General features: G+C 42.3%; 4 protein-coding genes across 6 annotated transcripts; 2 read left to right on the top strand and 2 right to left on the bottom strand.

Moving 5' to 3' along the window:
- The first annotated feature begins 2,268 nt into the window (after positions 1–2,268).
- On the top strand, positions 2,269–6,951 carry LOC136963552 (tumor necrosis factor receptor superfamily member 19-like). The gene is made up of 11 exons (XM_067257701.1): positions 2,269–2,294; positions 2,460–2,583; positions 2,724–2,744; positions 3,543–3,677; positions 3,830–3,940; positions 4,663–4,841; positions 4,968–5,053; positions 6,061–6,222; positions 6,326–6,451; positions 6,605–6,698; positions 6,795–6,951. The coding sequence occupies exons 1-11, from the start codon at positions 2,269–2,271 to the stop codon at positions 6,949–6,951; spliced, it is 1,221 nt and encodes a 406-aa protein (XP_067113802.1).
- Positions 6,952–7,835: 884 nt separating this feature from the next.
- mipepb (mitochondrial intermediate peptidase b) lies at positions 7,836–14,827 on the bottom strand. The gene is made up of 19 exons (XM_067257275.1): positions 14,580–14,827; positions 14,208–14,381; positions 14,018–14,106; positions 13,831–13,917; positions 13,664–13,727; positions 13,288–13,470; positions 12,924–13,080; positions 12,732–12,780; positions 12,584–12,644; positions 12,435–12,487; positions 12,039–12,192; positions 11,814–11,891; positions 11,468–11,672; positions 11,168–11,277; positions 10,618–10,692; positions 10,389–10,505; positions 9,775–9,896; positions 9,184–9,257; positions 7,836–8,199 (listed from the first exon to the last, which is right to left on the bottom strand). The coding sequence occupies exons 1-19, from the start codon at positions 14,715–14,717 to the stop codon at positions 8,108–8,110; spliced, it is 2,082 nt and encodes a 693-aa protein (XP_067113376.1). The 5' UTR covers positions 14,718–14,827; the 3' UTR covers positions 7,836–8,107.
- A 1,315-nt stretch (positions 14,828–16,142) lies between these two features.
- On the bottom strand, positions 16,143–19,051 carry hmgn1b (high mobility group nucleosome binding domain 1b). The gene is made up of 6 exons (XM_067257286.1): positions 18,897–19,051; positions 17,530–17,556; positions 17,321–17,350; positions 17,164–17,205; positions 16,956–17,063; positions 16,143–16,764 (listed from the first exon to the last, which is right to left on the bottom strand). The coding sequence occupies exons 1-6, from the start codon at positions 18,912–18,914 to the stop codon at positions 16,705–16,707; spliced, it is 285 nt and encodes a 94-aa protein (XP_067113387.1). The 5' UTR covers positions 18,915–19,051; the 3' UTR covers positions 16,143–16,704.
- A 509-nt stretch (positions 19,052–19,560) lies between these two features.
- On the top strand, positions 19,561–22,895 carry LOC136963291 (guided entry of tail-anchored proteins factor 1-like). 3 transcript variants are annotated; one of them, XM_067257374.1, is made up of 6 exons: positions 19,815–19,854; positions 19,972–20,037; positions 20,310–20,475; positions 21,820–21,887; positions 22,055–22,169; positions 22,635–22,884. In XM_067257374.1, exons 2-6 carry the CDS (start codon positions 20,005–20,007, stop codon positions 22,709–22,711), a joined length of 459 nt encoding a protein of 152 aa, XP_067113475.1. In that variant the 5' UTR covers positions 19,815–19,854; positions 19,972–20,004; the 3' UTR covers positions 22,712–22,884. The 3 variants fall into 3 exon arrangements, with proteins under 3 accessions (XP_067113474.1, XP_067113476.1, XP_067113475.1); XM_067257373.1 differs by lacking the exons at positions 19,815–19,854; positions 19,972–20,037 and adding an exon at positions 19,561–19,652 and having other exon boundaries at positions 22,635–22,895; XM_067257375.1 differs by lacking the exon at positions 19,972–20,037 and having other exon boundaries at positions 19,783–19,854.
- Positions 22,896–24,523: the final 1,628 nt, after the last annotated feature.

The raw sequence follows: 24,523 nt of genomic DNA on the forward strand, positions 1-24,523 counted from the left end.
AAGTCTCTCAATCACAGAAAACTTTTCAAAGATTGTGAAGAGACATTGTCTGAAAGAGCATCAGCTCAACACAAGAATGGAAAATGACTCGTGGGGTTTTGTATGGAAGATAAACATGTTTATTTGGCCCATTTGCAGGAGGGAATGGGACAACTGAGGATAAGGGCAGGCAGGGTGAGGCTTGATGGAGTGTCTGAGTTTCTCTTCCCCCTCTTTGCTCAAGAGATTGGCTCAAAACAGGTGTGTTGAAGTATAATATTTTGCATGATTGTCTTGACTCATTGATTGTGTTGGAATAGCTTGATTTGATTCTGAATGACTGCATGTGTCTACTGTGGAGAGGGATGTAGCTCTGACTGTATGCCAATTTTTAGGAGACATCTCTTCTCGTCCACTCCGAGACTCACAATGTCTCAATAAAGTCCATTAATAGAAGAGGAGGCGTGTCAAGCAGCCTAACTCTGGGTGAGATTCTTCTTGGTAGGACCGGATGAGAATGAGAATAACATTCGAAAGAATCAAATGTTTGAAACCGTTTTTGATTATATGTTTTGATAGATTTATTCAATTTAGACCCGTGGGACTGATCCATTTAGATTCATGGGAAAGACTGATGCGTCAATAAGACAATGGACCTTTCTGGACAAATCTAAATGGATGGGTTTAATGTATTCAAATCAGACCTGTGAAATCCCTGGATCAAATATTTTCTCAGGCTATAACTCAACAATTCTATTTCATTTCATGCAAATGTTTCCCTCTGTTTTGTGTGTGTGTGTTAGACAGAGAAAATGGGTGTGTGTAAGGTCTACACATCTTTCAGGTCTCACACTGTCATACAAGAATGACGGTGGGAGCAGATGCTAACATTAATTATCTCCAAGTTTAATATATTCATGGTCATTGCTCTTTAAATGTCTGCAACTGCCCCTTGTGCACCTCTCGAGTCTGAATAAAATTAAATGTGTTGTTCCCTAATTAGTAAACGCAATGGAAACCATCCTAGTGCAGCCTTTGGCTTCTTCAGCATAATGTTCTGTGTGGTTGAATTACAAGCCCATAACTAAGTTAGTAGGTTTTTGCAATCACATCCAAATGATCACTGTGTGTGTGTCCCGTAGATACACAGCTGGATATCTAAAGGGTCTGAAAAGTTATGCATTTCTACTGTTTTTTCTTCTTCCAGGTCCACAGTCCATAGATATCACAGGCAAACGCTTTGAGGTGATGTCTAACACTGGGACTAGTCTGTTTTCTGCTGGGCCAGAACATTGCGTAGTTGGAGTAGGGAAGCTAACAGTCACAGGTACTATCACCACAGTGTCAGCCATGCAGGACTTGTTTTATATCTTACAAAGTCTGACAAGAAAATCTGGTAAATATGAATATTCTTATCTGTATTATGCAGGTGAAGATGGTGCTGAGTGTGATCACTCCATTGAGACACCACTAGTCAGGGCTGAAGGTTCCAAACACCTCAGGTAAACAAGGAAATGTTACGACCCAGTTCCTTATCGAGCATTTGATGAGGGTGCAGACCATATTTCATTAGTGAGCGGTTAGATTAACATGTCATACTGTGATTTGAGTAATTCTCAATGTTCCGTACGCGGAGCATTTACTGTCCCAATCAAAACTTGATGGCCATTTCATATTCACAGCAGTATTCACAGAGCGGAAGCACAGTTTCTGTGAGCCTTGTGTCCAGAATATAAACGGAGCCATCATGCAGGATCAGCAGTGAAGTCCACACACGCACGGTCACCTGACCTGAGCCCCTGTGTTTCCCAGACTGCATGTTATCTCCTCCTCCAGCTTGTTGTTCTTGCAGTGTGTGGCCCTCACAATTAACCATGCTCACTCTTCCATAGCACACGTTGTGTGTCTACCTAATTCTATTACAAAACAAACTGCTCTGTTGTCGTGGGCAGGCTATGCAGGTAGGCGGACGCAAGCCAGGAGTTATGTAAACGCTGGCTGTAGTGACAAAGTAAAATATCCCCAATACTGATGAGAAAGGAAATCCAATTTACATATTTAATTTAGATAAACCCTCAAAGAGATGTTAAGCTGTTTTCTTAATTTAGATGGAGGTGGAGGTCTCATAGCAACAGCATGGAGGTGCCAGGCATAAATATCCATGTCATTGGCTCATATCGAGAGGTGAAAAAGCCCTGTGAGTGCACACAGAGGGAATGTCATTCAACCATGTTCCAAATTCTAATCGCTAGAGGCCATGTAGAGGAAACAAAATGTTTACTTAATGTAATGTATATCTTTGCTGCCGTCAACAGGTACATTTGTGTGGATTCAGATAGTTTGTCCTGACACTTCACTACACAGCGCTGATCATTATTTATTTCGTTATATTTTTGTATAGCTGTGAGTTTTGCATCATCGATGTCACTATTATCCCTCCTCCTCCCACCCCCACCTCCACAACCGTCTGTATGGTCCAGTCTAGAAGCCCCCACCCGCTCCCTCTACATGGACGCACCTAAGGGTGTCCACATCAATGCTGAGTCGGGTAGCACCAAAGCCCTGTCCAACACAGACATCTCCCTACTGTCCACGGACGGAGTGGTACGCAGAGGTTTCAATGTAGCACTGCAAAACGTTCGATCGATACAATCCAACCCAGAATCAATGTTATTTTCACTAACGACATATAGAATAAGTTGGCCTTCTGATAGTGAGCGACCTCTTCTCCCTGTTTCCATCAGTTGGTTCTGGATGCTGAGTGGGTACGACTGCCGAGGCTGCCTTTGAGTGGGCAGGCAGAGGGAACAGGACAGGATGAGGAGCAGCCGCTGTATGAAGTGTGTGTTTGTCCGGATGGGAGGCTGTACACCTCTGAGGCTGGACTCACTTCCACCTGCCATGACTACAGTGGGAAGTGTTAAAGCAACACTGTGGACAACAGGCCTGTATCACTGTGGCATGAAGATGAAATTCATGAGATGTAAGTTGCCATAAATGGAAAAAAGGATGGACATATTTTAATAAAGAGATTTCTCCCCCCCCCCCCCCCCACAAAATAAATAAATAATTGTAAGTGAATTGGGTTATCTACTTTTTTGTGTTTTACTACTTGCATTTGAATTTCACATGCACCAAAAATCGTTTGATTGGATATTTTTGAAGACAATAATCTGAAACGTATTCGTTCACTGAGGGTTTCTATCAAGATGTTTTGCTGGTGATCATTCGAGTCTCTTGTGAGCAAAATAGTTGGCCAACTTCGTATAATTTGGAAGGTTGAGGTAGTGCTGTGCTAGACAAATCGTCAGAGAATATCACCACATAGTGGTTGCGCATTTACTGAATTGTATTCAAAGGCACGTGAAAAGGGTTAGATATGCGTAGTAGGTGCTCCGTAGAGATGGACCATTAGATTTTTCTATATGGACTACGTGTAGGTTAAAGGCAGTTATATTAACATTTTAATTTACTTTATATTTTAATATTAAAGGTAAAACGATACACATTTCATTTTTCAGTAACGTTTTTCGGTAAACCCGCGTATCTGTGTCCGATTAAAGTGTTATCGCAACTCTTATTTGGTTTCGTCTCTGCACAGTAGAAAGTTCTCAGAACTCATTAGACACATGGACTTGAAACCTTGGAACCATCGAGCCCGTTTACTGGAGATGACAATATTGTGGTACTGCTTTATGGTAAGTGCTCTTCAAAATCAAAGTGTACACATTTAGATACCAACAAACACACTCACTGTCACTACAAACCATATCCTAAAGACGCTGTGTTTTAATAACTGGACTGCACCTTTGTGTGAATGCTACTTTAGTGTTTTTCTGCTTGTGGTCAGGATCTTGATGCAATAGAGGAGGCCAGACAATGCAAGGAGCACGAGTACAGAACAACAGCTAGAAACTGTCTACCCTGCATACAATGTGACTCAGGACAGGAGTTATCCACGGTAATTACTTCATGACATTGCTGAAGTATTTGTGAAGGCTTATTGAACAACAATTTTCAAACCGTGACACTTAATATTATTTCTGTTGTCCATCAATGTCAGTTGGTAAACTCTTAGATATTCTTCAGAAGATTAAACAGATATCAACTGCCAACCCTATCCTAGACGATTTAGCCCAGCAGAGGAAGGTCTAGGGTACCACTGTAGACTTCTCCAAAAGAAGAATTTTTCTTTGTTTCTCTCATAGATTTAGTCAGATCTGTCACAGATGACTAGCTCCTGCAAACAGTTATAGGGGCTGTCTCAGACCCCCAAACAGGTTTTTATAGTGTAAAGATAGCACTGAAAGGGATCGTTATACTAAGATTTCAACTTCAACAAGTTGAAATTAGTGGCTCATTCAGAAAAATGTTTTTACCATGTAAAAGTCAAAACTGCCCTGCATATTTTTTGAGCAGCTGATTTATTCTTTGATCGCTCACTCAATATTTTATCCGAAGGTATCCCACGTGTATGAGAGAGGAACAATGTGGTTTGATGCTAGATAGAACGCAAGTCACAGGTAGAGGCAACATTAGTAGCACCTCCGTTTTGTATCTTTTATTTCGTTTTCTTTCCGTCCCTGTCAAACAAAGGACCCTGAGTTCCTTGTTGTTGCCCTCCTAACCCCCCACCCTGTAGAACATCCTCAACTGTTGGGTCCTCTGGGTTAATCCCCCCAGGAATGTGGATTTGGCTTCGGAGACGGTGCCCGCTGTGTGCCCTGCAGACCTGGGCGCTTTAAGGACGACTCTGGCGTCCAGAAATGCAAACCCTGCCTGGCATGTGGCCATGCGAGTCGCCTCCAGACATCCAACTGCACCGCCACCATCAATGCTGTGTGTGGCGACTGTCTGTCTGGGTGAGAGCCAGCCAGCAATCAACTCAGTCCTCGCAGTAGAGGGTTGATATGTGCCAGTGTTATCCTAGATGTTTTTGTAGTCGCACGTCACACAGACTGCGCTGGTATTTTCCTCATATTCTCCAGGTTCTATAGGAGAACCAGGTTGAGTGGGTTTCAGGACATGGAGTGTGTACCTTGTGGAGACCCTCCCCCTGCTAATGAGCCTCAATGTGAGTCCTGTGTTTGGATCCGTCATATCATATGTTCTGTCTTTGACTATACTCACCACACTCAGTTGACATTGTACAAAGGTGTATGACACCATCTTTAAGTTATTTTTGGTGAAATATATATGTATACCATATTTGTATATGCTCACATTCTTTATTCTTCATGCTAAACTCAGTGACTGTTTGGTAATGGAGTGTGAACTGGCTGGCAATTGAACCTCTGTGTATCTTGGCAGTCACAATAATTGGACATGGGAAAACATACACATTTCTCAGATCTAGCAAGTTAGTGTAATGTACCAGTTTCTATAGATATTCTTAGTGTTAAAATAAAATAATTAGACTTATTAGTATTTTCACCTTACTGCATCAAAACAATCAATAGTTAAAGTATTATTTTCAGAGGGGACTCATGCGGGCATTATTTCATAACCTTAGTATATCATCACAGTAAACAATAACTTTTATAGGATTAATTATGTTAAAAGAGAGATTCCTGTCATGAATGCAGTCATTATTGATATGAAGTCTGTAGACATTTGGTTACTTTGCCCCGCTGCACTCCTGCAGTTGAAATGTGAAATTCTTATGAAACAAATAGAGCTGAGGGGCCTTCCAACTGTAGTTTCACTGCGTCTCCCTACATACCTGGACAGAATTTGTTTCATAGTGGAAATGTGGGAAAGTCTTGAGAACGACTTACCTAATGTGTCTCCACAGAAGCACAGAACAAAATTACATTTTGTACTGTCAAGATGGTTCATAAGGGACACAGCATTTCAGTTCACGTGTTGATTAATGTACAATTACCTGTGCTTGTCTTTCATCCACAAACTGAACCTACACTCACTTCCTGTGGGATTGACTATACTGTATATCTATACATATACAGTATATACTTTGATAGTGGGTGGAGTGTGGTGCCTCATATTGCACCTGAGGAGATTTATTTAGAGAAATAATACTTTTAAATGATCATCCGTGTGTGTGTGTGTCTGCATACACAGGCACCAGCAGAGTGAACCTGGTCCCCCTGTCATCTGCAGTGTCCAGCCCCCATGACAACGCTCTGGCTGCGGTCATCTGCAGCGCCCTGGCCTCGGTCCTCCTGGCACTGCTGCTGCTCTGTGCCATCTACTGCAAGAGACACCTGGAGAGGAAACCTCATGGTACTTCAGGCCCCTCCCTCATTCTTCACCAGCCAACCAGATGGTGCGAGGATGATTAAGTGAAACATTTGTTTTTGCATGTACATATTTTCTTCTTCTTCAGAGCCCTACCAGGAAGGACACTGTGATGCAGAGTTCTCCTGCTTGGAACATATCCAGGTCCAGCACCTGCCAGACTCTTACCAACAGAACAGCTGCAACTGTTACCATGTCTGGGGCCATACCTCCAGTAGGATAACTCTCTGTTCTAGGCAACACTTCCTCCTCCATCAATAGGCAACACTGTCAAGTTTCCTTGATTCAATATTCTCATTGATTCAAGTTCAAGACCACATTAACATGGTAGTATTCTTTTGTGTGCTTATTTTCCTGTCTCGTTAAGGAGTGTTGCACTGTCCATGTTGTGATGAGCCTTGCAGTGTGGGTCATATCAGTAGCTACTGTCTCTGCTGTTCTCAGATCAGCTATGACGACAGGTAAGAGGTCACCTGTCTTCAGTGTGTTTCATGTCAAATGTTAAGTTTGATAGATGCACCCTCTGTCTTGCCCTCACCTCATCCTCTTGTCTCAAGCTTCTCCAATCCAGGGAGTGAGACATTCTCTGGATGTCAGAGATTCGCTGGCAAGGAGGTACAGATGGAACTACAGGAGAACACTCTACTGTGTGAGGAGAACCACCATTCCCAGGAGGAGCCTGAAGACGTTCCCACAGAGGAGCTAAGAGACTAGAGGATGGTTCGTCAGCTAGTGAGGTCAGGTGCTAGAGGATACACACTAGTAGATTTGATCTTACAATATTGGAAATCTGGGGATTTATAATGGGCAGAGGAATTATTTGATTAAAAGGGTAACGTTGAAGATCCTTGTCTACCTTGAGAGCAGACCAAATATCACCAGGAAACATAAATACTTCGGCAAATATCGTTGCACTCACAGTAATCTGTACATTTGATTAAAACATTTCAATAAGTCATTTAACTGTCATCTTTGACTATTGTAATTTATTGGTTATGATAAGGTTAAGATTCTGCAATAATGTTAATGTCACAGACGCATGTATATCTTCTTTTCCCCCCAATTCTAGCATTATCCTGGCATTATTTCCCCTCTCATGCAGGCCCACTTGTGAGGCTGCTTTCAATAATGACCTTTTGCATTCGGTGAATAAATGATTGGAGTGAAGCTTGATTCTATCCCAGTGGAGTGAAGCCCTTTGAGGCCGGTGCAGAGTCAGACCGCTTCCTCTCATCTCCGCTCCAGTGAGTCTTGATTACCTGTCATCCCTCCAGGATCCCTCAAACACAACACAGATGCCTCCTTATCCTCCATGTCAAAACACTGGCAGGGTGACAGCCAGTCTGGGAACCACCACTCCACATGCCCCCATTCTACTTCTGTCCGCCTTGATAGGGTTTTCGGTTTCCAATTGTTGTAAACGCAGTCAATGAAGCTGGAGTTTCTTACATTTCACGTAAAATCTGTTTTATTTCAATCCATTGTATTAATATCCTGGTGGATAGGAACTTCACATAGAACTGCATTCACACTAAATTATATGAACTAATTTCCTCATTCTCACTCCATGCATAATAAATCGTACTTTAAAAACAAACTTTTGTAGTCAATATATTTTATTCAGGCCTAACTATGAGCCACTGTATGTCAATGTGTTATCTGCACTCCTGAGGATGTATCTGAATACTTGATAGACGTGTCACTTACAGATGAGGTCAAAGGTTAAAAACAGTCATAGCAAGCACTCTTAAGTATTCAGTCTCACAACTCTTCAAATGTCCACACAGGATAAGTGCACTAATGGGTTAATCTGTGTGATGAGGTAAAAGAGGACATAGTTCAGTAAAAAAGAAAAGCATGTCTAATCACGTCATGACAAATCGGTGAAGGTTTCAGTTGTATCCAGGTCTGCTACTAAAGCATCTACCAATTCCTCCAAGGTAGGAGTCCTTTGCAACATGCCTATAAGGTAGCCCAAGACAGAAAGGGAGAGATGGGAGAAGGAGATTATGCAAAAGTACTATTTGGAAGTGCAAAGTATTTCTACGAACAAAGACTACTCTGAAAAGCTGTCTATTATTCTTGATTCAAACACACGTTTTCCTGAACAAATGTCTACCTTTGATGGACAAGTCATGAAAGGAGTTCAACAGGTCTTACTAGAGTGGTTGTAATTGGTCAGACTTCCCACTTAGATTGGACACTTTAATCTGAGTGTGTTGCCAAATCCCCTTATGCTTTCAGTAAAATAGTGCTGGCAAGTACTGGTAATATGTGCCATTCTGAACAAAAGTACAGCTGAATCTCCATCTCACTCCCACTTTGAGACACAGATGGAGAATTACTGTATTAAATACAGGATTGACTGCAAAAGCTTCAACTGAAGCTGACTGGTGCCTGACTGACTGAATTTAAGAGTGGGTTTGGCAACTTGTCTTACCCTCTCATAATTATGAAATGTAATTTATGTCACTCAGTACCAACACTGAATACAGGGGGCGGGCGGGGGCATATGGAGGTAGTGATTACCACTATTACAGCAGTGATACAGCTATTACATGTTATTATGGGGAGTCAGGTGGCTGAGCGGTGAGGGAAGCGGGCTAGTAATCTGAAGGTTGCCAGTTTGATTCCCGGCCATGCAAAATGACGTTGTGTCCTTGGGCAAGACACTTCACCCTACTTGCCTCTGGGAGAATGTCCCTGTACTTACTGTAAGTCGCTCTGGATAAGAGCGTCTGCTAAATGACTAAATGTAAATGTAAGTAAGGCAAGTTTACCCGGGCTGTGCGTCCGACAGATTTGGCTGCGTCAGCCAAGCTCTGCTGACTTTGAAAATAAAAAGTATACAACAAAAAGAAACTTGACTCTACATGCCCTGTCTCATCGACAGATTGCGCAAGGAGGGAGCAAAGTGGCTGAGGGAGGAGAGTGTGAGTGTGTTACCTTGCACCATCAGCAGGGGCTCCTTACTGCCTCCATGAGCCAACATCTCCCGGCGGTAGCGCTCTCCCATTTCCCTTCAGGCACAAAGACGAGGTGTGAACCAGAGGCTAGGCTTGTTGATAAAAGGCTCCTGCACTCTCTGTCAGCTCCCGTACTGACATACGCACGTCCTCGGCAGAGTGGTTTGGCTGAAACTCGGGCATAAGCTTTCACTGCCAGTGACAGGAACCTCACACGTCAAGCTCCCGCAAAAGAACCAAAAGCAAAACCAAAAGCACGATGCTGGGGCAGACATAACACCCCAGGCAAAACAATCCTGGATATCTAAAACCGTAATCCTCTGATGTGCAATCCAAGGAGTCACAGGGATATCTAAGGTGATTTTGCATTCCTCTAATGCACAGTTCTCCTGTTCCTGTCAGGACTGATCGTTGGTGTGATTTCAGACTACAAGTGCTGAAAGTGTTATGTCTAAATCAGGGAACACGTGACCAAAATCAACCTGACAACCCCCCAAAAATATGTATTGTATGCCCAGTAAGACAGACAAACACTGGAACATTAGTATTTAATCATGTCACCCTGTCTTACCGGTTGAAGGGGTCCTTGCTAAAGCACTGCCTCCACACCATGGAGGCCACAGCTCTGGACATGAGGTAGGAGTAGTACTTAGCCCCGTAGCCAATCAGGTGGCTGAATCTCAGTTGCCAGGCCTGCAGGGAAAAAAGGTATCGAAAAACACGACACTGGTACATACAGCAACATGGTCTAATATATCATTACTTTTTAATGCAAGTTTTTTTAAATGTTTGGTTTATCCAGTCTGCTCTCTCTACTTCTACTAGGAAAATATGAGCTATTTTCTAAAGTATACCTTTGTGGGAGCTATAGTATTCCATCCAGCTCATGGACTGTGATGAACAAGATAATTTAGTCCATCAGGACTATTTGGTCAGTTGAGGTTTAAATAATGTCAAGGGACCAACATTTTTGATCAGTTCGTCTGTGGACATGATGTCTCACAGCAGGGCAGTGGAATGGTTTTAGATCTTAAGACAAGAAAGAGCAACAACAGTCACAAGATAGTCTCCTTGAGGCTCCTGCCAGTCACTGTAATTCTGTCCCCCTAGCTTGGACAACACAAAAGGCCTTCATCAGTAGAAGTGTTACGAGTATTTGCTGTACATACAGTGTTATCAACTTACAGTGTTTGGAACATATGGAAGTCCGTAGAATTTCTTCTGCACCTCTTTTAAGAGGTCCGTTGTAGACCTGTTTTGGGGTTTTCCATGGTACACCTGATCCAAAGCTGCATAGAAAACCTACAAAAACCACACGTTTCTGCCTCACCTCAGAACGTTTATCATCACATTTGCTGTAGTTGGTAGCTAGCTAGTGTGTCTACTTGACATAATAACTGTATTATGTAGTTACCTGAAGTTGAGTGTCTGCAGCTCCACAGATTCTCTTTGAATCACAGAGGCGAGACACCATGCTTTTAGACAGTGGCTGGAAGAGATGGCACGAAACATGAAATGTTGTCATTAGCATGTAGTAAAGTCTTTTTGAACACTCCACTCTACCAGATGGCTTGGTGGGGTGGGGTAGGGGCTGAGGTGGATGCTGTTGAGACACAGAGATAGACAGCAGAGCCCAGAACAACTAAGGACATATGTTTGTAAGTGAGTCTACTCGGATAAATTAGCCCCAGCACTAACCAACACACATACAGTACACACATTCAGTAGACACACCAACAGATATCACAATGTGAGCTAACGGGAGTTTTGGGAGATACAAAGACAGGGAGAGGGCCTAACATATAATAACAACAATGTATACATTTAGCGGACGCTTTTATTCAAAGGGACATATGGAGGGGGATTCAAACCTACAACCTCTTGAACTGCAGGTAAATCTCTACCACCAAGCTATACCTGTCCCCGTATTCCTATACCCATGACCGTGTGTGTGTGTGTCTCACCTGTCCAGTCTGATAGTGGCGTGCAAACTGATTCACAACACGATAGTCTGTGGCAAAGTACTCCATGAGGATGGAGGGAACCTCCGCAAAGTCAGTGGAGCATCTAGTCCCTGGAGGAAGAAGTGGGTGAAGCAGATGGTATTAATGTAGCTCATTGTTACATTAATAACCAAAGCCACATACATAACCCCCCTCAAAAATCCAATGATTTCCCATAAGAAAAGATCTATGAAAACGTCCAATATTTCTGGTAAACCGATGATTGTGCAAGCTTCCAAGGTCATATGACAAAGTCCGGACCTGTGACATGCTGGTAGCGTGTGCGTCCCAGCATGGAGTGCATCGCGTGGCCCATCTCATGGAACAGGTTCTCCATCATGCCCGGGGTGAGCAGGGTGGGGGTGCTGCGAGTGGGAGGGGGCAGGCTCAGCATCAGCACCACCACAGGGAGCTGGTACTGCCCGTCCTCCATCAACCGCCCTCCGCGAATGGTGAAGTGGCAGTCCTGGGGGGGCAACACCGGGACAGGGGGAGATGTGGAGTGAGAGAGGGAGACAGATCTCACTCTCTCAGTCCCAAGCATGTTTTTTTTTAAGGGTAACTTTCCTGCACCTGTAGAACCTTTAGACAGGAGCCTGTCTCTTACCTGGTTTGGTTTGTCAGACCTCCTGAAGAAGTCACAGTAGATGTATCCCAGAATTCCCTCTGTCTGGTGAACCACCGCCTGTAGGGTTTGGATAATGGGATGAAACCACTGTCGAGGACTGGTCGTGGGGTAGACATGAGTCTGCTGTCCATCTAAGCATATTTTTCCGGACTGGGCAGGGAGTGGTAGTGAGTGAGTTGCTGTTCGATGGACGTGTGGTCTCACCAGCTTGCGGACGTCCTCGCTCCACACCTCCCCAGTCATGGGCTGCTGTGTCTGGAAGGACACCCCCAGCAGCTGGCTGAACAGGCCGTTAAGACCCTCCATACAGGCCCCCAATGAAAAGTAGGGACTATACTGACTGGGCTCGATATCATACCTGCAATGACATTAGGCGTTACACCAGGTCATGCTACGTCAGCAAATATTTGGTAACACGGGTTGATAGAGAGTTGCTAAGGAGTCCTAACAACATAGTGGAGACTTAAAGCAACGCAGCCCCCTCTAGAGTTCGAAGACAGGTGGTTCCAACATACTCTCCAGTTTTCTGAAGAACTGCCTTTCACCTCAGACAAACAAACTAAACGAACTAAACAACAGAACACATCACTGCTTGTTTACCTTTCCGCTCGCACAGCACAACTGAAGTAGGGGTGGTCCCATGGCATTAGCTCCTGGGAAAAAGCATATTTAGAAACTGTAATAACCTGGTTGTCCAACATCTTCTAAGACATTACTTTGAAAGCTGTTTACACGGGATGAAGACTCACCGTACTTCTGGTGTTCATTTTGACCTTCACCTGCCTCATCATACTGAAATCTTTGGCAGTTCTGTGGCAGAAAAATTTTACATGTCACATGAGAGTGCAGGTTTTCAGTGAGATTGTGTCACTGCTTCTTGGTGACACAATAACATACCTGTCTGAGAGTTTGTCTGTCAGCAATTCAAGGAATTTCATTACAGTCTCTGAAAACGAAACACAAAATGGAAAATACTCATCAGCATAGAGATATCCAACATTTTATACACATCTCCACTTGGTGTTGACTTCCATCTCCATCCTTTACAAGTGACAGAACCTTCACAAACATGTCCAGAGGTCCATTTACCTGGGTTCTTAGCCATGGTTCCCTTTAAGGCCCTATGTGCAAATGACTCATAACCCACTAGCTTGGCAAGCTCATCCCTACAAGCTAGCAGCTCATCCAGGCAAAGCATCAGACTGGGGTTGGGGTACAGAAAGATCTTATATGCAGCTTCCCGGACCTATGAAAAAGAACACGCACAAAGATAGCAACTTCGGACAACATTTGCTAACTACTAACAAGTGGAGGATGAAGATCTTAAACACCAAGTTTGCAGTGAGTTAATGGGCCATTAAGCGTAACTGGATGCGATTTCAATTATTTGCCACATGCAAACCTAGCACCAACAACAGCTAAATGGATGGGAACCCAATGTAGAGACACATGCCAGTTCATCAGGAGAGTCTGCATGGAATCCTCCTATCTGGATGCAGTTGCCATCTATGGAGAAACAGTGTCGGATGTGCTCTGGAAGAACCCTCTTCTCTACCCTGTTGGGCAGATTACAGCCATTCAGAAACTCATTGTTTAGATCCAGGAGATTGACGTTGAGACTGACAGCCTTCCTTCTCTGTTAAAAAAAGCCACAAAAAACAATGGGAGGTAATGTTCAGGTTCTGCAACAAAATGAGCTTCGGTGAGTTAGTAACTGTTTAGCAGAGCATTGATATTCAGAGGAATTCCACTGCATATCCATGTATGATGAGCTATTGAGATGGTATATTACAATATACTGTGCACTGTCGTGACAGATTGTTACAAACCTTTGATTCATCCAGGTGAATTCCACTAATCTCAAAATCAAACATGAACAGTTCTGCAACTCGTCTGAAAGGTATCAGAAGACAAAATACAATTTTAGATTTTCCTTTTAATATGTTTTTGCCCATTTCTGCCCAAGACGTTAGCAACACACAGTAGGCCTACACACCTTGTATCTGGATCCAAGGACTCCAGAACCTTGTTGTTATCCAATAGGTTCTTGAGACTTCTACACAGCTCAACATTTGTGTTCAACCTATCACGAGAGGAGACATTAAACATCATGACAAACACTTGCAAAACTTGCTTGTAATCAGTCTAATTTGGCTACTGGACTGGGCAGGGCAGGCTCATACTTTTCTACTACTGTACCAATGTTTAAGCATGCTTTTTCAGCAGCTTCGCGAAAAGCAGGATCTGGGTGGCCAACTTTGACAAAATCTGCCTGCAAGGAGTAAAAACAGCAGGTTACATTATACTTGTCTGAACGTAAGTTATGTATTGGTAAAAGTGGTACTTTTTGAGAATGTCGAATGTTGCGTTTACCAAGTCTGCTACTTTGCACAAGTTGTCTGACAACTGGTCAAAGGACTCCACTGTAAGTGCACCTGTTGGGCAGCGGCAGGCTCTGTCAACCAGTTTCTCCGTTTCTTTGAGCGCTCGCTGCTGGGCCACCTGGAAACCTTCAGGGGTGCTCAACTCTGGTATACCAAACAATCCCTGAGCAAAGGAAATGCATGCAGAAATTTAGTTATAAAGGTCAATGATAACTTTCTCGTCCGACCTAATGAGGGATGTAGCCTACTCGACAAATGGGGAAACCCAGGTCTACGTGTATGTGGGCTAGAGCATTGTTGCCTGGAACATGTTCCTGGTCAGCATTTTGAAACTCCGACTCCGTCTTGAGAGAGAACGTACCACGTTTTTCTGAGACACTTCGGATCTCCTCTGCTGTGCATTGAAAGCAGCTCCGACCGGGGACCACGTTGTGACATGTCGTGATAATGTCCTTGTGTTATTCCTCAGAATACTAACTAGGCTTTGACAAACCAACATTTTTCAAATATCAAATTGTGATGACCCAGGCTCTCATTGGGTTCTTATGGGTAAGATCTAACATTGTAGGCTATGCATAGCCTATGCAGTGCAAATATTATGCACGCTTGAGCTTGGTGCTGTTGTTCCCTTAGATAACTAGTTATGCTGAGAAGGTATGGCCTGTTACGCGTATTTAGTTATATACATTTAAGGTCCCATTCATTTCTACACTAAAGGTTGGCTAACGCAGGTCATTGAGTCGTGTTTACATCCACATAAAGGTATTATTTTGTTCCAGTCAGTACTTTCGCAAGTTCAACCTGGCTAACAACATTAAAGACAATACGGCTGAGTGTCACGATAAAAAATATATAACATAGTCCTAAAATAAAACATAAACCAGTTTATTTTATTTTAGTCACAAAAACATACAATGAGTTTGTACACAAGCAACGAAACTGCGGCCATTCTTTTACTTATATGACGTAGGCTGTCTCGGGAATGCCCCCAACACATGACGAAAAGTACAAAAGCTTACAAATATAGGCTCACTTTACAGCTGCAACGGTGTCATCGTAAATAAATGGACATATAAAGAAATTTTGTGAAAATTAGGGGTAGCAAGAACCCCCAAACCTGAACTAAACTGTGTTATAACTTTCTTAAATTGGCTGAAGCAGTGGGGGTGCTGTCCTTGGTGCTGATGTTAGTGGATATCCGAGAGTGGTCTATAGGTGATCTAAACACATGCAAGTTTTTAGGGGAATTGTGTGACTTTACATGAACTAAAGTAGGCTAAGTATGGAAATGGTAAACGGATCTGATTGAAACAATGCTAGAGTTACCTACCACGTTCGGTAGGGTGTACCATTAATTATAGGCTGAGACAGTCAAGTTTTGTATTTTAAAATTTGTAGATACAATTTCTTTAATCAACAACTGAGTTAACACTATATTTCAGACTTTCACAAGAGGGTATATTCTGAGTTATGGGTAAGCACTCAGAAACCTTTGTAGATATAACACAATTCATGTATGACACACAATGAGCAAACAAACAATTACAATATTTTATTGTTTTGTTCATACCAATCATTACACAGAGAAACATCTATAAACAAAGGAAAAACTGTACACTTGTACTTTATACCTAAAAACCCACATGAATATTGCTACTGCTGGTATGTGTATCTGACAGGTCAGGTGGATGTACAGTTTGTCTCATGGAATCTGAGGAACTCACGGTATGTTTCACACTGTTATGTACGTCATTATCTTGGCTAAAAACACATATAGAATTTTTTTTTAACCATCCTCATAATGTACCATTACACACTGCATATAGAAAGTTTGAAAACCCTTTTCACAGCAGCTATACAAATTTATTGCGATGCTATCACAGAACGGAGACAAAACTAATACACGCAATGCACAGGCCTGATATAGGGAGAACTCCAGTACTAGGGAATAGGTTTATTTTGCAGAATGGTTAAGAAAAAACTGCATGAGTACAAGATTTAACATATGGAACACAGCTTACAAACATTCTAAAACACTTTTTGTCCTCATTATAAACAATAAAACAAATGTGTTTCCCCTTGAGTAATTCCTCCCCACCCTCTACAATACAGGTTACATATACCGTCCCTCATATAGCCTATGGAATGTTAGTCTCTCAGGCAAGCTCTCTCAGTTGTTTCAGACTCCTGTAAACGATGGGCTTGCATTGTTCTTAATGCAGCAACCTGTCCCTTCCCTCCCCAACATCGAAAATAAAACCATTGACATTTACAATGACCGTAATTGTTTTGGAGATGCAAAAAATGTGGGATGCGATGAAATCCCCCGTCTCCAAATGTACTTTTTGTTTCATAAAAAAATGTGTTTCTACAATCAAACTACTAAAAAACCTGCTTTTAGAAAATAGTTGATAAAAATATTCCCCTGAATTGTACAAGAAAAAGAGGTACAGGGAGCACTGATAAAAGATGTGGTTTGAGAGATGCTATTCTGCTGCCTCCTCCTCTTCTTCTTCTTTCTGTTCAGCTTCTTCCGTGGCTGGTGCCTAAAATGACAAACATCAATGACATTTCTGCAACAGTTTATGTGCCTTACCGTGACTATCTTGTGCAAGATCTGTGATTTGTATTGTCAAATTAACGTTTGAAAATAACTTTTAACACACATTTTTTTCTTGTAAAAAAATAAAATAAATACAATTACAAACAAAAAACTGCAATCCCTGAAGCCCCTTACCTCTTCCTCGGCTTTGGCTTCTCCATTCTCAGCGGGAACGTCCTCATTCTTCTCCTCAGGCTTAGCTTTCTCTACCTCCTTTGCTTTTTTGGGCTTAGCAGGTGCCTTCTGCAAGTGCACATGTTTGAAAAGTTGAAACACGGATCTTGGCCTTTGATTTTCAACCATCTCTTAGGAGTAACTATTTTAATACATAGACTTATTTTACCTTTGGCTTTGGCTCTGCTTTTGTGGTTGTGGTCGTGGGTTTCTGTAATAAAAAAAAACAAAACATGTTTTGTTGACTTCCATCATATGATTGAGTATGAGGAGAAAGAAGAGGAAGTGCATTCTAAAGTAATCTTAGATGTTGGGAATATACTTACATTTACCAATCTCTCCGATCTCCTTTTGGGCTGCAAAATATTTCAAAAAGACATTTGGAAAGTTTAGTTATCAAGTGGACTGATGCTGACCTCTAGTGGAGGAGTAGTTGTATTGTATTGTAAGTTAAAGCTTCCTTGGTAACAACAAAGTAAAGTCTTCCCAGATGTAATGCAAATAATTCAATTTAATAACGGTTTTGATTATTTACCTCCGCTGCCTCAGCGTCATTGTTAGCCTGTGATAATAAAAAAAAAAAGGATTAATATAATTGTAAAACTACAGCATCTTAACAGTGGGTTTACTGAAGGGGGAGGGGCCGTTTAAATGCCAATGGTCGCGTATAATGAATAGGCTACGTAACCCGAAAAATACCAAGAAAATTATTTTAAGAATTCATAAGTTGTTCCACAGATATCACTCATTTACAACAACAAAAAAGAATATGCTATTCCTTGATACAGTTTGCTGAAGTAATTTACACATTCGCCAATGATTAGATTATTACAAGCCCTCCCTGCTCGCTTTGAAGAGGAGGGGAACACCGACTCCGCCTCCTACCGACGCATTCGTTCGCTTGTAATACATGGGACTTGCCAGACTAGCTCCACACCGACCAGTGTGATATCTGTTCCCGCCATTCATTCGAATTTCGCACTCCGACACCCTCAGCGATTCTCCGAATGGTTACAGAATCGACTAGAATCCCCAGCAACAAGAGCGGCGCTGTGATGTCGTAGAATCGCCATTGCATAACCCCGAACTGGCACGAGCAAACAAAAACACGAAGAGGCACTCTAACGAAAGCACGGGATAATATTATGATTTAAATAAATGCAAATGTGTGCAGTTGTGCATTGACATGCATTAATTAAAATGTGTCTGAAAATGGCAATGGTTAGCCTATTGACAAATAAGTCGTCCGGTGTTCATCTTTCTCAAATGGGTGGCCATGACACCAACACTTCATGCCCTTTGAGAAGAGCCTTAGAATCAGTCTTGGTTCTCCGCCTACTATGCATTGGACATCAGTACTGTCCAGAAATTACATTGCATCTGGAATGGCTATTCCACATGTAGGTTTGTGCAGAAGGGCATTCTAAAAACTAAACTCATGAACATATACATGCGACGTTCTTTTCACTAAATGATCGCTGCCTCCAACTTTCTCTGCAGAAATGCCATCTCACGACGCGGCTACCTACGCCTCTTTGTCTGGTTACAAGCTAAAGTCTCATTTGTAAACAACCACGACACTGCCAGTGGAAAATAATCGCTTATAAAAATCCAATTGCCGTAAAACATGTTTTATATATTTTACATGTCATACTTATCAAAGTATAAAATCACTGCATGAACAAGAACCCGCCACTTCCCGGATCAAAACAGAGGGATACGTTTTAAACCGATACGTGCACAGAGCAGTGCAACAATGTTGCCATTGCGCGCAAACCAAAGTAGACCACATTATTGCTACATTTGAACATCTACAGCCTACGTGTCGCTTAAATACAGTATTTCAGGAAATATTTGTTATAGGCTAAAGATGCATTAATTTAACGATCTTATTTTACTCACTTTGCTCCTTTTAGGCATGGCTGGCTTGCGTTTGTATAAAAAAAATAGAGAAATGCAAAAGAGAGAAGCAAGAAAATACCGTTCAATGTTCAGTAAAAGATTCAAACAGTACGTTCTATTACGGCGTAGCAAGACGTTAATGTTCCATTGGAACAAAAACTAGCTCAAACCGGATTGGATTCTCCCCCTCCCTCCCTATTCATTTCATTATAGCCCCAACCTGATGGACAAGGCACTCTCCGCCCCTGGGTAGCCATTGATTGGTCTGAGGAGTCGTCAACACGTTTTCAAATCTTAGCGAGATACCTGTGTGGGTATTCTTACATGCCAATCAGATCTATATTTATTTGTCCTTTCAGTGCAACCTTTGGGTGTATGGGGAACCGGACCGACTCAATTATAATTTTGGGGAGATATTGTAACCTACTGCATCAAACCGTGTCCAATTGTTTGATGTAAACGACCTGTTTATTATTATATTTGAGAACTAAGATAACATCACACATCCAGCACAAAGTGCGACATAAACATGCTTTGAACACGCATTTACAATACAAAAATAATGGACGTGGCATTAAAGACATAAACGAAAATAGTTAAAATGCCGGTTAAGAAAGGGGATGTGCTTCTCTAGTAGCAACGGCTGGTGTAAATAATCGGGGGAAAATGGCGACCGGGCATGTCTGGTTACTGGTTTTAGGATCTGTGATCTTGTGCAACCTCGTCAAAATAATGTTGCCGTCCATTTCCTCCCATGTGAGTAGTCTATATTTACACCGAGACGGTTAATGTAGCTCGTTGACCATTTAAATCCGTGACTGCTCAGTTGCAATGTCGGCCAGTCTTTTTTTAGGACATTATGTTCATTTTTCTGCTTGTGTGGGATTTACTCCAACGTCTCTCGGTTTTAACATATGTCAACTATTTATAGCAAAATGTCGATGTTGTACCATGTTTAGTGAGTATCGCACCCCTAACTAATGGACATTATATAGTCCGATTGTTGTAAATTGTACATAAATATTTAGCCCCAAAATCTAATTTAACCCACGGTTGAACGTTGCTGTTTTAAAAGGCAAGATAATCATGTCCAGGAAATAAATTCAAGATGAAGTCTGAAAGCCAGCCTATAAACACCATGGTTAGGATACCTAATGGACTAAGATTAGTGTATAGTGGAGGTTAACTGTCCATAGAAACAAAAGTTGAAAAAAAAATGCTGCCCTTGGGTCAATTACTATAGCATATATTAATCCCTCTTAATCTGCAAAGGATCCATTCTAATCCCTCTAGTCTCCTATATAAATCAATCCTTAACCTTCATGTTATGCATGTCACACCTCTGTGCTGTTCACTGTTACTTTCAACAAATATTTACTATAAAATGTTTTTCCTGTTCCTTTCTTATGTCAGTTATCCAGAGTGTTTCAGAAGAATGCAGAGCAGGAGGTGGAGATGAGGGCCAAGATTCAGGACATGAAGAAGGAGCTTTCATCGATCAGTATGATGGACGACTTTGCTAGGTACGCGCGACTCGAGCGCAAGATCAACAAGATGACCGACCAGTTGACAACGTTTGGTAAGACACACAGGTTTTTGTTGCCTAACCATGTTATTTCACAAAACAGGTGTAGCTCAGTGGTTGAGCATTTGACTGCAGAGTTTAATCTCCCCCCCCCCCCCCCCACCTACTTTACTTTGGATGCAAGTGTCTGCTAAATGAATAGATTGATGTTCTTTTCCTTCTGTGATGTTGTATACCCCACATCTCATGTGTTACATGGAATATCCTCTCCAGCAGACCCTTTAATGTCCTGAATAGTCATAAACAAGTGGACCAGCTTAGCCTTTATATTGCCTAATGCCACAGGGTGAAAGTGAGTCAGTCCAGACAGATTTGTATTCCGCTTGGGTAGTTGTGTCAAATTGCATAACTGTGTAAATATGTATCATCATGTCACCTGAGTCTGCCTTTCATATTCCTTAATGGTTTAAGTTACTGAAATATATTTGTTTGTTGTGATTATTACTCCTCTCTCGTCAGGGTTTGTAGGTGGTAAAAGTCTGGCGTTAACATACACATCGCACCATCTGTCTGTGGGTCACTAGGCGGCAAATGTATGTGAAGGAAGGAGGGAAGAAGAGAAGAAAAAAGTGGGATTTGTGGGCGGGCCTTAGATGACAGTGGTGCGTTGACATGGGGGGGGGGGGGGGGGGGGGGCTACCGTTACAGCTGCAGCCTCTAGTCCACCCCTCCTTCACTCTCTCTCTCACTCTTGTTTCTCTCTCCCTCTCTCTCTCTCTCTCCCTCTCTCTCTCTCGTTGTTTAATTTTCCCGCCCAGGCTCTTGGGCATTGACGGGACCATAAGGAGTAGGGAGTGGGGTCTCCATTTCAGGAAACACTCCATTCTTTACAAACTACCTACCCTGCCACAGTTTAGTCACTTATCCAAGTCCACACTCAGCTCACTGTTACACAAGACACTATGAAAAGCAGAACTCTAAAGGTCCAAGTTGCATGTTTTTTCAACACTTAGCATTAATGTTGAAATGTTACACGACACTGTGTGAAATTGTGTTTTTTAAAGTTGTTGCATTATAAGAGGTGCGGTGTGACTAAGTGAAAGGCGTATTCATGGAGTGGATTGGATGAAAGACCTCCCATAATATTCCTTTGTAGAGCACCAGGAGGATGAAGGAAAAGGTGACCTCCGACATGACACATTTCCTGTGGCTTGACCAAAGCTTCTTTGAGGAGGGGCAACTTTTCCCATCTCTCTATCCCCACTTTCTTAGCCAGCTGTCTTTCAGTCTCACCTGTTGGTCCTCCAGCACTACTGTGATAAACAGCCTTACTGAGTGTGTGGGTGACAGCCTAACACAAACATTACGCTGAAGTTGTCTTCTCCCTTTTGTTTACAGTGAAGTCCAGAACAGCACAGCAAGCAAAAACTAAAGGGGTGGTTAACGTTGTGTACTATCTACTACAGGTATGTGATGTCAAACTGAAATATACAGAACGTGTAGGAAGTCATTTGAATATTCATTCGACACACTACTTCCTCAATGAGGATCGTGAGAAGGGAGTGGGGGAGAGGGGTGGGAGTGTGACTGTCTCTTGCTCTCTCTACAATCCCTTGCTTTTTCTATTTCCCAGGCTGTGTTGATGATCTCCCTGATCTGGCACTACTGTGCTGACCCAGTGACTGTGCTCCCCAGTAAGTGGATTTCTCCTCTGGAGCGAATGGTGGCCTTCCCATCTGGAGTGGCAGGTAAGCCAGATTATTGCCTGCCTTGAGAGGGGCTGTATGAACCACCAGTGGCTCAGGGTCGACATTCAAGGACACACACACAGTGACATAAGTGTTTATGCTTAAAATGTTCGACGCTACACACTATTAGGCTGTAGCTATTTATGTGAAGGATTATCATTGGTAGAAATGTAATGTTGTCCACAACAGAATGGCAGTGCCTGGCCTGAGCTGAAAGGTATTTGAACCTATGAGGGTTTACAACATTATTACGTACACTACCAGATCCAGGGAGTTTTTTTGTTCCTTTTTAAAATCCCATTTTCCGTGATCTGGGTAAAAACAATTGGGGGATTAAATTGGTCTTAATTGATGTTCTCCATATTATTGACACCATATGTCTATGATAAAAACATTTATTTGTCTGAAATGTGATAGTGTTATTGTAATGGGGCTACTGTGGGAACCTCTACTCATGTGTTTCAGGTGGGGTTGGAGTCACCTGTTGGCTCGTTGTATGTAACAAGGTGGTCGCCATTGTGCTCCAAGCTGCGGGGCGATGAGCTGAGGACTCGGCACTTCCTGTGGATGAGCACTTCCTGTGGATGAGCACTTCCTGTGGATGAACTGGAGATGAGGGGCAACTTTGCCGTCTATTGTGACCAAATGATGCACTAAACAAATATTTGCAATTGTTCTCATGTATGCCATTTGATATGAAAGTGTGTAAATAAAGTATTTTCATACATAGATGTCTATTTTGGATTTGATTTCCAATATCTTAAGTTTCACTAAGTAATTTTTTGTGTCTCTGGACTAAATGGAAGAAACCAGCAAGATTGTGTGTGTCACCTTGTGCCACCAACTATTTTTGCTGTGACTAAACTGAGCTTTTTTCAAGGAAGTTTGTAGTTTTGTGTTTGTGATGTTATGGTTATGTACAGCGACCACATCCTCACGTCAATTTTTTTTTACAGCAATTATCATTCCATGTTGTTCCATGCCTTCATTTCAACATACCTGTGAAAAGCACATTTGTAAACACTTTTGTTCAATACTGATAAGAGCATGGTCACAGTTTTGAAATGGCAGTACAGCTCAAAGAGAATCAGACCTTTGCAGTTCAGTTAGCTGGGGACAATAACCTCAGTAGAGACCAGAAAGCCCCTGAACTGGCCAGCAGCAGTCTGAATGACCCTCAGCTAAGCCCGGGGCATAACTAGCTTCTAACTATTGATCAGCTTGATAACTATTACAATTAAATGAATGCACACACACACAAAACACACCAGCGCATTCCTCGATAGTCTCTCCTTTTGTTATTGAGATCATTGTCTGGCAGTAGGACCACTCCCATTGCTTCGTTAGCCTGTGAATGAAGGGTGATAGAGCATAGCTGATTCTTAATGACAAACTCTCAATAGAGGCAACAGAACAGCAAAGCAAAGACACAAAGTCAACCTTACGAGACAATGGGAGAGCTCGGCTTTAAGGCTTCTAACGTATGCTCTCTAGGACACAGGAGGTCTAATGGTGGAAAGGACTCATTACTCCTGTGCACACGCCATATGGAGGGGACTCCCATTGCCGCCCCTCCCCCACCATCTACTTCCTGTTTTTCATGGTTGTCTGCTCTCCTTTCCCCGTACAATACCAGCTGTGTCTGGAGACATTCCAGCTCTATACGTTGGCTGTCTGAAGGGCCAGACTGGCTGTAGGCTGGGCCTCGCTTCCATGATGGCCGCCGTTGTGCTTTTTGAATTTGTTTTCTTCTTCTGGTCTAGTGACATCATATCGAACATCATACTGTAGCCTTTTGTGCCTGTGTTGTGTGACGAAGCCCATTCAGATGCGGTCAGCAGACCCTTTATTTAAATGAGCACACATTCGAATTTCACAGACTTTAACATCCTATTTCTTTGTCTTTTATGTAAACTGAGATAGGAATGACATTCACTCTCTTTAAGCTGAGGGGGTTACTGGGGTTAGCTATGTCATGCATGTAGTGTTAAAAAATATGTACATATATATATATCATAACCATGGACTGTATTTGAATTTGTGCAATTAGATCATAGACTGTATGTCTATGCATTGGATGCATGTGTTTTCTTCAGGGCTGTTGCAATACTCTTTCATGCCAACGTGTGGTGCTAGAGATCATCCATGACAAAGATGAGGTATGTCATTCGGTTGGGTTGGTCATTCTTAAATTCAAAAGAGGGAAAGAGGCCTGCCAGACACCGCCCTGATAGAAAGGCTCTGAACTGTAAGGTATAAAAATGATCTCAAGGAGAACCTTTTTTTTTTATTTGGAAGAGAATAACCCCAACTACCTAATACTCTTGGCAGTCTCAAGACCAGACTTAAAGGAT

This window comes from Osmerus mordax, chromosome 19 (genome assembly GCF_038355195.1).
Source record: "Osmerus mordax isolate fOsmMor3 chromosome 19, fOsmMor3.pri, whole genome shotgun sequence".
In the NCBI taxonomy this organism is placed as follows: domain Eukaryota; kingdom Metazoa; phylum Chordata; class Actinopteri; order Osmeriformes; family Osmeridae; genus Osmerus; species Osmerus mordax.